Here is a 16,209-nt window from a genome sequence, read left to right on the forward strand (position 1 = left end):
TCTTTCTTTTGATTAGATCAATACTTTGTGTTTCAGAGTGAAGAGGAGCTAAGAAGCTCCCCCGCTGCTTTTAGAGAGTGAGGAGGATTAAGAGGCTGGAGCTCGGCGGAGGCACGACGCCACTCTCTCACACAGGCAACCGGAGCTGGAGCCATGAGCAGGGCGCTGGCGGAGCACATCAGCACTAGCTTCCGAGAAGATGCTCCCCGTCCTCCGGTACCGGGGGAGGAGGGAGAGGCGTCATGCTACAACCCCAGCAGATCTGCCAAAATGAGAGCCCAGAGCAAGGTGAAAGAGAACCCAGCCACAGCTGCGCCTGCTGGCTCTGCGCTGCGTAGGAACGAGGATGGACTCGGGGAGCCGGAGGGCAGCGCGTCCCCTGACTCGCCCCTAGTCCGGTGGACCAAGTCCTTACATTTTCTCCTGGGGGACCAGGACGGTGCCCACCTCTTTAGGACCTTTTTGGAGAAGGAGAACTGCGTGGACACTTTGGACTTTTGGTTCGCCTGCAATGGCTTCCGGCAGATGGACTTAAAGGATACCAAAACGCTGCGAGTTGCCAAAGTTATTTTCAAGCGGTACATTGAAAACAACAGTATTGTTGCCAAGCAGCTGAAACCTGCCACCAAGACCTTCATAAGGGATAGTATTAAGAAACAGCAGATAGATTCTGCCATGTTTGACCAGGCACAGATGGAGATTCAGTCCAACATGGAAGAGAACGCGTACCAGATGTTTTTGACCTCTGACATATACCTCGAATACGTGCGCGCTGGCTGCGAGAACGCAGCCTACATGAACCACGGGGCTCTGGGCAGCCTGAAGCTGATGTACGGATATCTGCCTCCACTCATGGAGGAAGAGGAGTGGAGTTGTAATGACCTGAAGGCAAAAACATTAGGCACTGTGGTTGGACTTTCTGCCAAAAACCTGAGGGCTACTGCTACCCTCCGGACAGCATCTGAGGTCCTGGAGAAGAGTTGCAGGTAAGATTTTACACTTTTTTTTTTTCTTCTCCTCAGCTTTTTTTTTTCTCATAATAACCATTCTTGCTTTAGTGGTTGCAAGGCTGTTTTGTTGTTGTTATTTCACAAATGCCTAAGAAAAGAGATAAAGGAACTGGATCAAAGGGTCTCAGAGGACCATGCCTCTATATTTGTGCCCTCCTGCCTTGCATTTAGCCAAGGGGCTGGATGGGGTGGGGTGTGCAAAACATCAATGGATCTGAGTCTTCCTTTTAAGTAAATGGTGTCTTGCAGGCAGCCCTCTGCTGGCTTTGCTCAAGTTTCCTCTGCTTTGAAATGACTCCTCTGGTTCAGGCACAAATTCAGACGCCAAAGTATCACAAATGTTACAAATGCTACATGAAACGGTTTGATGCTATTGTAAAGCAACATTGGAATTTATTTATTTGGCCATATCTTAATTCCACAGAGACATGGCAACAGAGAGGAGAGAACTTGTGCAGGCTTATGCCAAGCGTAGATATTGTTCTTTTGGTCGGAGATGAAAGTGTTTGTGGAAATCATTTGGGCTTTGAGCTCGTCCCACACATTGTCCAACAGCTGAAATCTGTTTGAGCCAGGAACATTTTTTAGGCTGGATTTCATGCTTGAGCCCGCATCAAAGGGCACTTGAAACTTTTTCATTAAAACCAGTTTGCCCCCACATCTGGACACAGCAATTACTGGGTGAATTACACCATCTAAATATTCAGTTTAGGAGACGATGATCCATACTTTTATAATTAAGAATGTGTAATGTGACTGGATTGTAAATTATCCGCGTGCATTCAAGTCTGACAACTTCAAGCTCCAGCATTCCTCTGAGTTTCATCCGTTTGGTGAGCAGCTGTCAGATGATTTGGCAAAGTGGTCATTTGATTCAAAGAGTTTGTGTGGAGTTGGGAACTGATGAGCACAGGGTTTCTTGTCATATGTGCCAGTCCTGGCTTCCTGGTGTGACTCCTGCATTCTTGTTTTCAACAGAAAGTGAAGCAGGAGGAGAGAGAGAGAGAGGGAAGGAGACCAGGGAGCCCCCTTTTTCTTCCTTCCGTCACCCACACTCTCCCTCTGTCTCCCCCTGCCCCTCGCCATCTCTTTAGGTCAGGCAATTTCCATCTCAAACATGTGGAACTAATTTTGCCACTCCACAGATTCTCCCTTTTCCCCCCTCTTTTTCTGGGGGGGTGGGGTGGGGGGGGGGCTTTAAAGTACTCGACCAACTGATAGAAAAACACAACAACAAAACATCCTCAGTTCAGTGCTGCTGCGTCAACCCGCCAAAACCACTCTGCCAAAAAGTGTGTTTCTGTTTAATTCTTCCTCTTTCTGTTGCATCCAAGTCTTTTATCTCTCCTTTATGAATTCTGTCAGACAGAAACGGAGTCGGCTTCAGAGGGAGACAGTAAAAGACAAGAGGAAGGAGGGAGAAGTCAGGGGAAGGAAAGAAAAGAAAAAGGGAATGAGAAGGAGAGCAAGGGGTGCAGAGAGCCCAGCTGTGCTAAATACCTGACTCTTTGCGCGGACCTTCCAAAGGTCAGGTTTGTGCTTGGGGCCTACGGCTTTAGTCATGCTGGGGTTCTCCTCTCAGCACTCCCGGCAGAAGGCATTCTCATAAAGAAAGGGGCCCTCCTTCCCCCTTTCCATCCCTCTACCTCCCTTCCTCTCTCTAAAGCTCAAGTTCCCCCTCCCTCTACTTCCCTCCCTCTTCCTTGTCCACCCCCTTCACTACTGGAACAGGAATGCATCACAGCAGGACAGAGGAGAAAGGGAGAAAGAGAGACTTTAGAAAAAAAGGAAAGAAAAGCAGGGGAGAGTGGGTAGAGGAGGGGCCCCGGTCTTATGACAGAGACAAGGAAGGAGTTTGAAGTTAAGGAGTGTGAAGAGTGATAAGAAAGGAAGGATAGAAATGGAATGCTCTTGTGAATTTACACAGCAATAGCCCTCAGAAGTCTGTGGAAAGTGACTTTAAAAATGCATAAAATCTAAAAAAAAAAAAGTCACCAAAACAATCTTCCTTGTTGCTGTCTTGCCTGAAAAGTGTGGAAAGAAATGAATTAAATCAACTCCAGTTTCACATACAATATCTCCTCAGTCTACACTGACATTGCACTAAACCATGATTTCTCCCTCTGCTCTTTTGCAGGTCCCATCGTCGAGGAGACCCCGCCAGCCCTTACTTTGTCAACTCTGGCTACATATTTGCCCCAGCCACTAGTGCCAATGACAGCGAGATCTCCAGCGATGCCACGACCGATGATTCCATGTCCATGACAGACAGTAGTGTGTAAGTGTCTTGGGTGTTTGAAGGTCATGTCAGCCTGGACAAAACTCTTCTAGTTTAATTTTTAATTAATACCAGCTTGTGTTTCTGAACTCGGTCCTTCACTTATAGCCTGGTGGATGTTATGTTTCAGAAATAATGTTGTGTATTTTAATTATGCCCTTAACACTGACGTCAGGTATTTCTGTTGTTAAGTTGTTAAGTCCTTCAGGGAGATAACTCTGGGAAAGTCATTAATGTCCGAGGACCTTTTGAAGTACACTCTGATGTGTTACAAGCTTGAGAGAAAGAGAGAGGAATCAGAAAGTCTTGATGTGGGTGGGGGCGTTGCCTCATTTTCCTTTAAGTTGAAATGTATCCATCCCACCCTTCTGCCACAACAGACTTGTTTTTGGGTTTTTTTGGGTTTTTTTTTTTTTCATATTATCTAATCGCTTTCTCCCTTTGAAGAGCTGAGGGGGGTGGAGGGGTGGATAGGAAAATGGCCATTCGGCCCTCAAGACAAACTCATTGAAAAATGTTGGCACCAAATGAAAGGAGGCTTACTCACATGGTGGGTCGGTTTCCTGCCACTGGCCTCTGCGGCGTGCTGAGATCATGTGTCTGCGAGGCTTTCACAGGGGTTACTCATTTCTAGACCTTGGGACAAGGCATAAGGAACTCCCCCTGGTCAGACAGGGGCAACCCGTTAAAAAAAGTCACCAGCTCCATCTACAGCTCCACAACTCCAGTCTCCAGAGCCAGTAGCTAGAATGGTTAGTGCTGTAGCGCTTGGGAGTGAGAAAATAAAGTGCATGAAGTATAAAGGGCTTAACTGAATCGCTTTCAGCCTATTGTTAGGTGAGGGGAGCTTAGGGGGGATAAGAGGGGTGGCTGGCAGCTCTGAAAATGACTTGAACAAGTGAATGGGAGATTCCCATAAAGTAAAGGCCCATGAAACCATCAAAGATTCCATGGTTGATTTCTCTTCTCCAACCTGGACAAAACATTCAGTCAGAACAGTTCAGCCTGATAATGTACAGATACTGAGTGGAGAGTTCTTAGGATTCCTGGTAGTCAAAGGACATCCTGGTTCTTTCTTCCTGCCCTTCAGGAGGTGCTAGTGTATAAAACATTGATCGGAGTAGTATTTCTAACTTCTAACTCTTCATTACTCTGTAAATGTGACTTGCAGAACTTGTTCAGAAGAACAAGGAAGATGCTGATTTTGGACCAGTGTCATATTTCAAAGTCATTTTCTGCAAGAGTTTATGTTTGTGACACAGTGATCCGTCCCCATCTTCAGCTCTAATCTGTTGTTTTCCTCCCCAAACTGATGCTCAGAAAAAAGAAAACACTTCCTCTTCCTCTTTTATTTGTGGGAACAGTTTGATTAGTGTGTCTTTGTAGTTGTGAACAGACGCACACTGCAAATTTAAATCTTATTAGCCACATAAAGAATAAAGAAGAAAAAAATTTGGGAGAAAGCAGGGGTGGATTTCTCACTCTCTCCCCCCATTTCTCTCGCTCTCTCTCGCTTTCTCTTTGCTTATATCTTATTTATGGATTTACTTGGACGCTGGGGAATGCTGCTGCACCAACTTCAAACATTACCTTATCTTACAAACCAGCCTTTTGATGTAGCTGAGATCAGAAGCTCACAGCGGCGCGCTTGCCAAGCGAAGATGGCAGTGGGTGCATATGTGCATGAGTGTGAGATTTCAAAGAGGCAGCAGGGGGAAAAAAAGTAGCATTTGGGCTAGGTCAGACACTTCTGAGCAGCCAAAACGGCCAAGATAATTGGCCCAACCTAAGTGGCAGCTGCCTGCAGAAGCTAGCAGACACAGGAGGGGAAATTGGAATTAACAGAATAAATACCTAAATGTTCAGAGACTTCTAGTAATCCTTGGTACGTTTGTATTTTCATATTACATGTTAACCACACAAATCCAAAGCCACTACTTGGCAACGCTTCTCAAACCAAATTGCAACCAAAGTTGACACCAAGTCTACTGCATTCTGGCACCTCCTGTCAAAGTTGACAAGGACTGACGTAACCTTATCAGTTGGTTGCAACCTTTGAAGCCAATAGGGATGTTTAGCATATCTGGCCTATTGTTGTGTGGGTTTTTGTTCCCTTCACTTCAGTGACTCCCAGGCCTTTTGATTTAGCTGTAATGTGCCCAGTGGGTGTTTACTGGGCGGAGCTTTTGTTGGTCACCCCAGTGATCAACTCTCCTGGCCTATGTAAAAAGATGTGCTAATGGTGCTAACAATAGTGGTTGTACACTATGAGAGACCCAGCTGATGAGCATATCTATTTTTTTTTCTAAATCAGATGAATAAACGTCTAATACTTCTGCCTCTTCCACAGTGATGGAATCCCTCCATACAAGCTGGGTACAAAGAAGCAGCTCCAGAGGGAGATGCACCGCAGCGTCAAGATCAATGGCCAGGTCACACTACCACACTTTCCGGTAAGATATGCTTCTGCTTCTTCTAAATTCAGTCTTTGTCACATTGTCAGACGACTGGGCCCAAATTATCTCCTGGAAATCTTGTTTGCCATAAATTAATTAAACAGTTATTTCACAGCATAAATACAGACTCCTGCCTCAAACACAGGGTTTCAAAGTAGAGTTTTCTGGCAAAGTAGAGAATTCTGGTTCTTATCCGCCATTTTCCACATTTTCACTCCTGATGTCAGCTGGTATTGACTTTGGTATTTAATGAAAAATTAATGGATAAACTCTGAATGTGATGGACATAAACATTCAGGTCCTGATTACTTTACTCCTCTGTCATATCTACTCCCATTAGCCTTAGCGGTGAGAGCTCACCGAAGTTACTACGGACAGCTTTAGGGGACCAGGTTTTACCAGACAGGTTAACACAGGTTAAGAGTCTGATCTGCCAAAGACGGATCATGTTATTCTTCATATTTAAACACAGGTGTGTGTGTGTGTGTGTATGTATGAGTGTGTGTGCAAAGAAGCAAGCTTTTCTCATTCTCCTCCACCTTTCTTTTTTTTCCCACTTGCACTCCTTTAATGTCTCCCCCCTGATTTGGAGATGGCTTCGTCTCCCATGATGCACCAGCCCCAGGCAGTAGGGGCCCCGTGCAGGGCTGGCGCTCTTTTGCCAGCAGCTCTTCTTGCCTTTCTTCTTTTAGCCTTCATCGTATCTATGAAGAGATGAGAGGCACCAAAAAGATTTTAAATCAAGAAGCTGGTATTCAACATAGAAATTTGAGAAAATGGAGAGGAAGAAAGCTAAAAAGAAGAAATGAATAGTTAAAAGAGGGAGGAGTATAATGTGACTGGAGTGTCTCTGAGCTCCCCTGTATGCAGCCAGGAAATAAATGACAACTTCCCCTCAGATCTTCCTGGTATTTGACTCCTCGATTTCTCCCTCCTTATTCTGCCACCACTGCTGATGATTCACAAACACACATCTCAATCCTCTTCCTTTCATTGTTTTTCATGCCATTAATTTTGTCCCCCTCTTTTTACTCTTTTCTGCACTCTCTTCTCCGTCGATATCTGCCTTTTATTCAGAGATTTAAAGCTGCGTGTCCCTCCCACTCCTAGTGTGCGTTTGATGTTTGACAAGGGCCCTTTGAAGTGCGCTAACTTCAGAAGCTGCCTAGCTGATGGCTCAGTTGGGCTGCAGAGGGTGCAGGCAGGGGGCCTCCGCTCCAAGCAAACCAACTGCTACCCCGTCATGACTACCCCCCTTCTCTGCCAGTTGCAGGGTAGCATAGCACTGCCAAGGGCACCTGGCACGAGAGGAAATGGGGTAACTGCATGTAGGCAGCAGAGAAGGTTCAGGTTAGCTCATGGGCAAGGGCATCGGGATTAGGCTTTTGGAACAGTAACATAGGTTTTTGGAATATGGAAGGATTAGGGTGAGGCCAGTGGATTAATTTACCATATTGCATCTGTCAGAAACACTAAGCAGCTTCATTGTCTCTCACACTGACACTAGAGTCTACTCTCCTTTGTCTATCCAACAGAGGACGTACCGGCTGCCTAAAGAGATGACCCCTGTGGAGCCCTCTGCCTTTGCTGCTCAGCTCATTGCTCGGTTGGAGAAGCTGAAGCGGGAACAGGACACCATGAGCTCGTTGGAGGAGAGGCTGCAGCAGATCCAGGAGGTACGGATGCACAGGAACAGAACAGCACGTCTATGCAGCCATGTTCCACATCCTACAAGTTGGAATTATATACAGTTTATAATACCAACTTGTATTCAAAGTTGGCTCCTCATTGCCCCAAGGAATACTGCATTATAGCGTCAAATTGTCAAAGAACAGAAATAAGACCAGGGGATTTGGAAATCTGTCTTCATTCAACAACGTTTGCACTATTTTGTCTCTGCATTTTTTACATATACAGACATATAGAGGCACTTAGATTTTCTAGAGTCTTAGAGTTTAACAGTTAACTCTGAGCCCCCCTCCTGAGGCATGTTAGCTGCTTGTGTTCAGTGGTGGCCCTTTGTAATGCACAGTCATGCTCTGCATTATAAATGAACTGTCCTCAAAGGTCTGTTAGTGAAGCAACTCAAAGTCACATCAACCCAAGTGTTACATCCTTTAGAGTAACTAAATGAAACATTTCTGCAGGTTATGCTAATGTTTTTTGTTTGCATGTTTAGGAAGAGGAGAGAGAAGAGAGTAGTGACCACGCCAACAACACCTCCCTCCATCATCCTCTGCTTCCATCTGGCAGCCAATGTGAGGAAGACCCCCAGGCCATCCTAGACGAGCATCTATCCCGTGTCCTTAAAACACCTGGCTGCCAGTCACCAGGTGTGGTTCGGCACTCTCCACGTTCACACTCCCCAGATCGGACTGGTGCTGTGGTGTCTGTGGGTCATGGGCCCTTCTTCGGTGCATATCCAGAAGCCAAGGTCTTGATGACAAGCAAGCAGTCCACGAAGCACATCCACCATCATTACATCCACCACCACCACGCTGGGCCCAAGACCAAGGAGCAGATCGAGGCTGAAGCGGCTCAGCGTGTGCAGTGCCTCTGCCCTCCCAGGGGCGCCAATTATTCTGACTTCACCCCTGTGTAAGTTTCACTCCTCAGCTGCGATTTCTACCATGCAAAGGCTGCTTTTTTTATTTCTGGTTGCTGATGGGTTCCTCCTCCTCCTTCTACAGCCGCTGCAGCACTTTGTCCAAACGTCCAGTCAAGGCCCCAGAGGAGGGTTCGTCCTCACCAGGCCTTCTCCTGGATGCCACCGATCGCTCTCAGAATGTTTGGCAGTGGATTCTAGAGAGTGAGAGACGGGGAAAGCACAAGCCACACAGGTGAGCATCCTCCAGAACTCACCACACTAGCTGTTTTCACTGAAGTTGATGTTCAACATTCATGAGCTTGTTTTTAACTTAACAGCACTCAAGGCCTAAGGAAGGCCAGTCCACTCGACTCTAAAATCCAGCCCAGTCGGGCCCACTACTCATGGGGCGGAGGAGGCATCGGCAATGGGAGTCATCTTCGAGGGCATCATCCTGGTCACCCCTTCATCCAGGACCCAGCTATGCCACCACTGCCTCCACCAGACACACTGACACAGCTAGAAGAAGCCTGTCGTATATTAGAGGAAGTCTCCAAGCCACCAAAACAGAGGTAGGAAAACATGTGCATTTAAAGACACCAAGGTGGATCATGACTACAGTGTAATAAAAAGGACTTTTGTATTGGTTGTATTTTCTGCTCCATATCCATCCTAAAAAAACAGACACTGAGTATACAATTCACAGTTCACCTTTCTGTGTATCTTTTACTCATCATCATAATGTTGCACCAGTAGATTTAAAAGATGATTTCCATATATAGTATTTAAAAGAAAAAGAAAAGCCTGACTTTTTATTTTGAAAACAGTGTAATTGTGTCAGGAATAGCATCTGTTGGATGGAGTCTTATTCTCTAGTTCCTTTTCTAAAGTGATGTGAGACCTGATCATTGATCTTTGATTTTGACAGGCATTCAGCAGCAGCCGTCTGCCTTCAGCGAGACAGGAACCATTCAGCAGCTGCCTTCCCGACAGGAGACAGCCCTCTGGCCACCTCTGGACTCCAAGCAGACGAGTACGGCTTCTGTCTTTTATTTTTTGTTCAAGTCTTCACTACAGCCTGCTTGTCTCTCTCACTTAAATATGCTCCTATTTAGTTTTCAGAATTCACTCTTCAGACACCTTTTGCAAACTTTTCTCATTTCTCTCTTCAAGCCCTGTGTGTTTTCAAACTCCCTCACACATTTTCATGCTCCTTCCTTAAAAGAGAGATGCTGTTAGTCAGTGCAGCCACAGCTGTGTCTTTGAACTTCTCTGACTTCTTTTTTAATCATTTAAGATGAAAAATTCTTTTAATGTAGAATCCATCACTACCCACCCACCCATCCCCCTCCAAACACACAGACTCATCACTGAAACTCACAAAGCCAGTGCAAAGTCGCTGCTGCCGCCACTGCAGGCAGCTGAAAATTACTAGTTAGGTTATCGCACTTCCCTCACAGTTGTGGAAGCGTTTGATGTTAAACTACAGCCACCTGACATTCAGGCCACTTAGTTTTAATGAGACAACCTTTGGTGTAGCAGTTGTTTGTTTGCATTTGTAATCCACAAGATGTTTTGTTGAGGTCAGCATTTTTATTTCCATGTTTACATGTGAAACCATTTAAATGAATGTTTCTTTTAATTTCCTGCCCTTTAGGTCTAAGGAATTAGTCGTCACCTACTTCTTCTGTGGTGAGGAGATCCCTTATCGCAGCATGATGAAGACCCACTGCCTCACCCTGGGTCACTTCAAGGAGCAGCTGAGCAAGAAAGGCAACTACCGGTAAATATGCAGCACTCACTTTAACACCAATAGTGACAAAGATCCAGCACTAACACACAATCCAGCACTAACACACACAAACACACACACACACACACACACACACACACACACACACACACACACACACACACACACACACACACACACACACACACACACACACACACACACACACACACATATGAGTAGGGGGTGCAGTATGAGAGGATTGGTGCAGAGCATGTGCATTAATTATGTACTTCACTACATGCTACTTTAAAACCAATCAAAATACATCAAGCATACTATATCGTGATATATTTTCTAAAATCTATCTAGAACTATTAATCACTTATGTTAGGAATGACCAGTATTATTAAAAAACCTTAACTTCATTTATTTATGCTTATTTATTGAGCAAGAATGGGAAAAAGTGGATCTCAATATTTGATGAGAAACTGCAGAGCCACAGAATTCAAAGCTTACAGAGGGGGGTTGTGTTTTTTGGGGGGTTTTTTTCTATTCTTTTTCCCCACATCTGGTACTGATTTTCATGGTAAGGCAGCCTCAATAAATATGGCTTTGAAGCCCAGGCCATTTTATTTTGTGCACAAAGACCATTGCTAGGCCTCCTCTGCACTGTTGCATCAGACGATAAAGTCAAATGCCACAAACAACTTGTTTCCCCCTCAGTTAATGACAGTTAGCTGCCGCCAAAATATCTGCCAGGTGATGAGGGCAAAAACTCCATAACGAGGTCAAGATTAACGTCAAGCTAACTTTAATGAAAGTCCAGTCTTGATGCACTGTATCACTGTTGTGTTGTATCGCGTAGGTTATATGCCACAGGAAAGACAGAAAACCCTGCATGACATCAGCAGTAGGCTACAGCTACATGTGCTTGTTTAGCAAGGAGAGAGAGAGAGAGAGAGAGAGGAATGGTAAGGAGAGGAGAGGAGAGAAGAAGAGAGGAGAAAAGAGCCCTGCAAACAAGTCTCTGCACCCCTGATATCTCATAACTCTTTAGTGGGTATGAGGTGTCTGGCTTCAATGGCAGCACAAAGTGTGGAGTTGGTTAATTTGGACATGGCAGCAGTACAGCAGAGAACAGTATGCTGTGGCTCTGCCAGATGATATTGGTGCCAGATGTTGCAAAGAGAGAAAAATCCTACCACATAAAACATGTTCCAGTGGAAAGACTCCCTCAGTCGCACTCTGAAACTGAGCAATGACTTTGAACTATGAGTGTAAAGGTGGAAAATGTATGATCCTGACAAAACCTAACCAGTTAAGTCAGTAAAGGTGGCAAATTTAATTTGGATTTGAGCTAATGAAAATGAGAAGACTAAAACCTGCTCAGTAAATTGCAGTCAACAGGAAATGTTTGGTAAAATAACTGGGAGATCACACTGTTGCATCTTTGCACATTCTAAGAAAAAAAGTCCTCTGCAGCTGTGGTAAAGCCACCTCCTCCTTCCCTTCCTCCTCCTTCTTCTACTATTCCTCCATTTGTGTGTAATTACAATCAACATGGAAAATAAAACAGTATGTGCACATTTTTTGTTTGCCCCTCCCTACATGTGTTGTTTGAACAACTCTTTAGGCTGAGCGATAAAATGCAACTTTCCCCCGTTTTACTTCTTTTTTTGCATTGCACACATGGCCAAAATGAGGCATTTTCCATTACAAAGCTATCATTAAATCCCCTCCTGCTGATCTTTTGCTTAGTTTAAAGTGGAGGGGGAAAAATCATTAAGAGCTCCAAGAGACTTCACAGTCACCGGGAGCTAAGCTAACCATGGGAGTTATCTCTGCATGAGAGAAGAAGAAGAAGAGTTGGCTAGCTACATGACCTGTGACCTCCGGGAGACTGTCTGATCATTTGCCGCCCCTCCCAATGAAAAGGCCCCTTGGGCTCAGCCCAGCATCTAAAGCAATCACACCCAGTCACCAAAGCCACTCTGTGTCTACTCTCTTCTGTTCCTCTCTTCTTGGTCAGTGATCAGAAAGACTCCTAAACCAGTGTGTGTGTGTGTGTGTGTGTGTGTGTGTGCGTGCTCGCGCGGCTGCCTGCATGTGTTACAACAGAAACACGGTGCAGCCGAGTGCAGTCTTGCAGTCACAGGCAGACTCTTAGGCACCTGAAATGTCAACCTGTGTGACAGAAAGGCCCTTCATTTGACAGCCATGGAGACACACGGGGGACAGAGAGGAGGGGAGAGGTCACTATTCATAATTGCACAGAATGAAGTTTGGGGGAGTGGGCGGGGGCTGGTTGCATTAGGACAGCCTCTAATTAACCCTTCAACTTTAATAGGTCCTTGCAGGACACATAGGCACCTTTAGATTAGCCAGCAGTTAGCATAAATGAGTGGAAGAGTGTGCACACACTCAGTGTTTACACAGTGTCTGCTGTTTGCAGATGCTTGAGTTTTGCTGCAGTTTTTAAATTGAAATCTCAAAACCTCTTGATGTCAAGTAAACACGAATCGCTGTGGAGTTCTCTGTTTGTTGCATTAGGAACATGGCTGTGGTGGAGATTTGTATTTAGCTCTGAGCTCACAGTCGTGTTAGCACAGTGATGCTTACATTACCCTATAACACTGGAGCCACCGTCCTCCCCTGAATTGAGAGATAAGTGGCTAATTTAAAGGTTTTGTGGCTAATTATTGGCTTAGCTAGTCAGATGTCTGACAACATGTAGGATTTTTAAGGTTTGTAGTTGAACTTAGTTTAAAATGTGCTGGTGTAAATTGAGTTTGAGGAATAATGTTTTATCTTTGTATGGTGGGGTGAACTATAGAGTCAGTCTTTGAAGTACACAGAGTTAGCATTAACGGCTGTGTCTACGATGTGCTCTGCATTTCTGGCTCTTTTGTATGCCTGTGCGTGTGTGTTTGATTTGGTTAAAAGAAAGTCATGCATGAACATGTATATGGAAATAATTGTGTTGGTGTCTCAAAGGGATTAGAATCACACTGATATATAACAGATGCTCTTTTTACCGTCTTGTCCGATCAACTTTTTTTCTGAAGATATCCATACACACAACGTTCTAATTACAGATTTTCTCTCTTGTTCTTTTCCCAGGTACTATTTCAAGAAAGCAAGTGACGAGTTTGAATGTGGTGCCGTGTTTGAGGAGGTTTGGGAAGATGCCACTGTGTTGCCCATGTATGAGGGAAAGGTCCTGGGCAAGGTGGAGAGGATGGACTGATGCCACTTTATTGCCAACCAAACCACACCCTTCCTTACCCAACCAAAAGCTAAACTGTTCCTTAAGAACTCTGGAGAAAGTGACTCTATGTAAAAACACTCTGGACTGTTTTTCTTTTATTGTTGTTTTTATTTTCTAAATATTAAGCTAAACAGAGTTAATATATCCAGCACAAGAGGAGCGATTGAAGGAAGATGAGCCAATGAAGTATCATGATCCCAGAGGAGGTGCCACTCCTCCTGGACTTTCTCCACCAATCAGCCTTACAAACACAAGGGAAAGACACGATGGACTTGTAAAGGCCAACACGAGGAGGAGGAGGATAATGCTTGGAAGACAGCGTGGAGACCCCGCCTCCTCGAGAATTTAACCACTGAAGTCGTCCATGACTGTTCTGTTGATCGAGAGACTCATTAGCGCATTTACAGCGCTGAAGCTGCAGCGCCACCAACCTGCTCTTAAAGCTACACTCCAACATTGTTTGAAAAACGTTTGTACGTGTGCATATACATACATGCTAATATGTATATATACATGTATTATATAGAGAGATGCTGTTGTCATGGTTTTAAAGTTTTTAAGTATTTATTGAAAAACAACCCCCTCCTTCCAACCCCCTCCCCCTATCTCCAGCCAATAGGCAAGCTGCTTTGAATGTTGGGAGAATACTGTGGTGATATTGTTTCAAGTTTGACCTTTTTTTTATCTTTACACTGAGGATGTGGCACTAGCCTAGCACGTCCTATAGCCTTTTAACCCCGTCCGACCCACACCTAAGACCTAAGCAGGGTCTGGTCGGAGGCTCTCCCTCCCCCACTATCCTTACAGGCAATCCCAGTCTTAAATGCTGCTGATAGTTTGTATGTTGACCTGGTCACACTAGTGTTTCCGTTCTCTCAATCTCACCTCATGCCTGCCTTTTTGTCTCAAACTACATCCATACTGATTTTTGTTGAAACTGTGTTTCCACCTGATAATTAGCTACATAGATTACCTTTGAGGGCACAACAGCCTTCAGCCATTCACTCTCACCAAAAGACACCAAACTCTCACAAAACCAACTTTTACAATTGGAACAGTTTTTAATTTCTGTTTTCTGGCAAGTTTCCTTTTCTGTTGTCCATCCATGCCAAAACAGTGTGTTTTGACAAAAAGACAGTGGTGTGGATGTAGTTTGAGTCCAGCTGCAGAGCCCAGTCTATTTGTTGTGCCTTCATTTGTTCATCAGGCATCTCAGCAGTCATTGTGGAGTTGTTGTTAGCCACAGAGGAGACCCTGAGCACAAGTTGAAGCCCCATCTATCAGCCCTGTTACAGAACAACTTGTGCCAACAAAAACAACTTGGGTTGTTGAGCAGAACGGAATTTCATTAGAGTGTCAGAAAAAAAAATCAAAAAAAGGAAAAAAAAAAGAACTGAAGAAGAATTATGGCTCCCAAATCCTTTTGAATGTTGTTACGGTGACATCGTATATAGCAGAGTTCCTGTATACATTGTAATTATGCATTCTGAAGTATGGATACCAACACATGTGATGCACAAGCCGACACTATACACACATCAAACACTTGCTGGTGTTTTATGAGTACAGCACCTGTGCCTACATGGATGCCATACCATGTGCTACCCTGTTTCAGGGTTTAATATATATATCCCTTGATTCTCTGAAGGGTTTTATGTAGAAAAGATATTTTTATGCTTTTAATAATATCCTGTAATCATGTGCTTTTTTTACACCATGGACTCCTTTGGTTTTATTTCATTCTATCTAAACTGTAAATTATACATTATATAAAGAGTTTCATTTAAAGATTTACATGGACCTATAATTATTGTAATTATTGAGAGATGTAGCCTTTATTAAAGTTTTATATTTTTCAAGTGAAGCTGATGTGTCTGGAATCATCTGTTATATCTGCCCATTTTTGTCCACTGACAAACAACTTGTCCCACAGAACTGACAATAACAAAACACATTTAAAAAATATGTATCAATGTATACAAATATCTACAGATGTATATAGAAACATGAAAATTACCATAAAAATTTAAATTATTTTCTCTAAAATGTTCCTACAACTAGGGTGTATTATGCCCTCTAACCTCTGATATCTTCGCACCACATCAGTGGCGAGCCTGGTGAGTGTGCGTCACAAATACCGTCCGTGGGAAACAATAGCGGAACCATAGAGGCACCGAAATAAATGACACGAAGCTTCACTTCAGGAAATCTTCCTAATCATTTTATCTCTATGGAGACTGTTCGATGTAACGCGCATTTTAAAGTTATATTCACAGGTAATTTAGAATTTTTTTAAGTATCCGGAAGAAGAGAAACTTAAACTTCTTATTTTTAATCCGACTTTGGGTCACTGTTCTGGCTCCAAGTGTTTAAACGTTTAATTGATCCCCGCCCATACAAACGGATATTTCTGCCAGTAGGTAATTTCGCAAAATCTGCAACCGAGATTTTGTCCTAAAAGGCAATTTTGGGTCAAATCCGGCTAAAACTTGTGTCATCATTCACTCCTATCTTTTAGGAGACCGTGAATCATCTCTGATTGGAAATGAAGCTTGACGCTTTACCGTGACAGCTTTCTGGTAGGTAGGTTCTCTCCCTCTCTCTTTTTTTCGTGTCTTTTTTTTTTTTTTTTTTTAACTATAAGTCAATGATAATTACATTTTGCCTTAGGGTTATTCCTTTCAGTTATTTTCTCGAACGTATTAAAATGCTTCAGCTGATCATTTAAGAATAAGAAAAAGGGAGTTTATTAGCTGTTAGAACTTAAGCACTGAAATATTTGTTGTTGTTAATTAATCACCGATGTGATCTTCCCATTGCTGCAGTGGCTATCAGCTTTTGTGTGTGTGAGACCTGTGGAATAATACACCCAACT

General features: G+C 43.9%; 1 protein-coding gene across 5 annotated transcripts in view; it reads left to right on the plus strand.

Annotated features, from left to right (window-relative positions):
• LOC103384244 (axin-2-like) overlaps window positions 1-15,198 on the plus strand; it is a 19,254-nt gene extending 4,056 nt beyond the window's left edge. For all 5 annotated transcript variants that reach the window (XM_008317683.3, XM_008317684.3, XM_017035380.2 and 2 more), the window contains exons 2-11: window positions 37-986; window positions 3,148-3,288; window positions 5,639-5,741; window positions 7,280-7,420; window positions 7,924-8,342; window positions 8,435-8,584; window positions 8,670-8,903; window positions 9,260-9,364; window positions 9,989-10,114; window positions 13,187-15,198. In XM_008317683.3, coding sequence (XP_008315905.1) covers window positions 154-986; window positions 3,148-3,288; window positions 5,639-5,741; window positions 7,280-7,420; window positions 7,924-8,342; window positions 8,435-8,584; window positions 8,670-8,903; window positions 9,260-9,364; window positions 9,989-10,114; window positions 13,187-13,313 — 2,379 coding nt within the window. In that variant the 5' untranslated portion in view covers window positions 37-153 and the 3' untranslated portion in view covers window positions 13,314-15,198. The remainder of the gene's footprint in view (window positions 1-36; window positions 987-3,147; window positions 3,289-5,638; window positions 5,742-7,279; window positions 7,421-7,923; window positions 8,343-8,434; window positions 8,585-8,669; window positions 8,904-9,259; window positions 9,365-9,988; window positions 10,115-13,186) is intronic.
• The last annotated feature ends 1,011 nt before the right edge of the window (window positions 15,199-16,209 follow it).

This window comes from Cynoglossus semilaevis, chromosome 9, assembly GCF_000523025.1.
Source record: "Cynoglossus semilaevis isolate Cse_v1.0 chromosome 9, Cse_v1.0, whole genome shotgun sequence".
NCBI classification, from domain to species: domain Eukaryota; kingdom Metazoa; phylum Chordata; class Actinopteri; order Pleuronectiformes; family Cynoglossidae; genus Cynoglossus; species Cynoglossus semilaevis.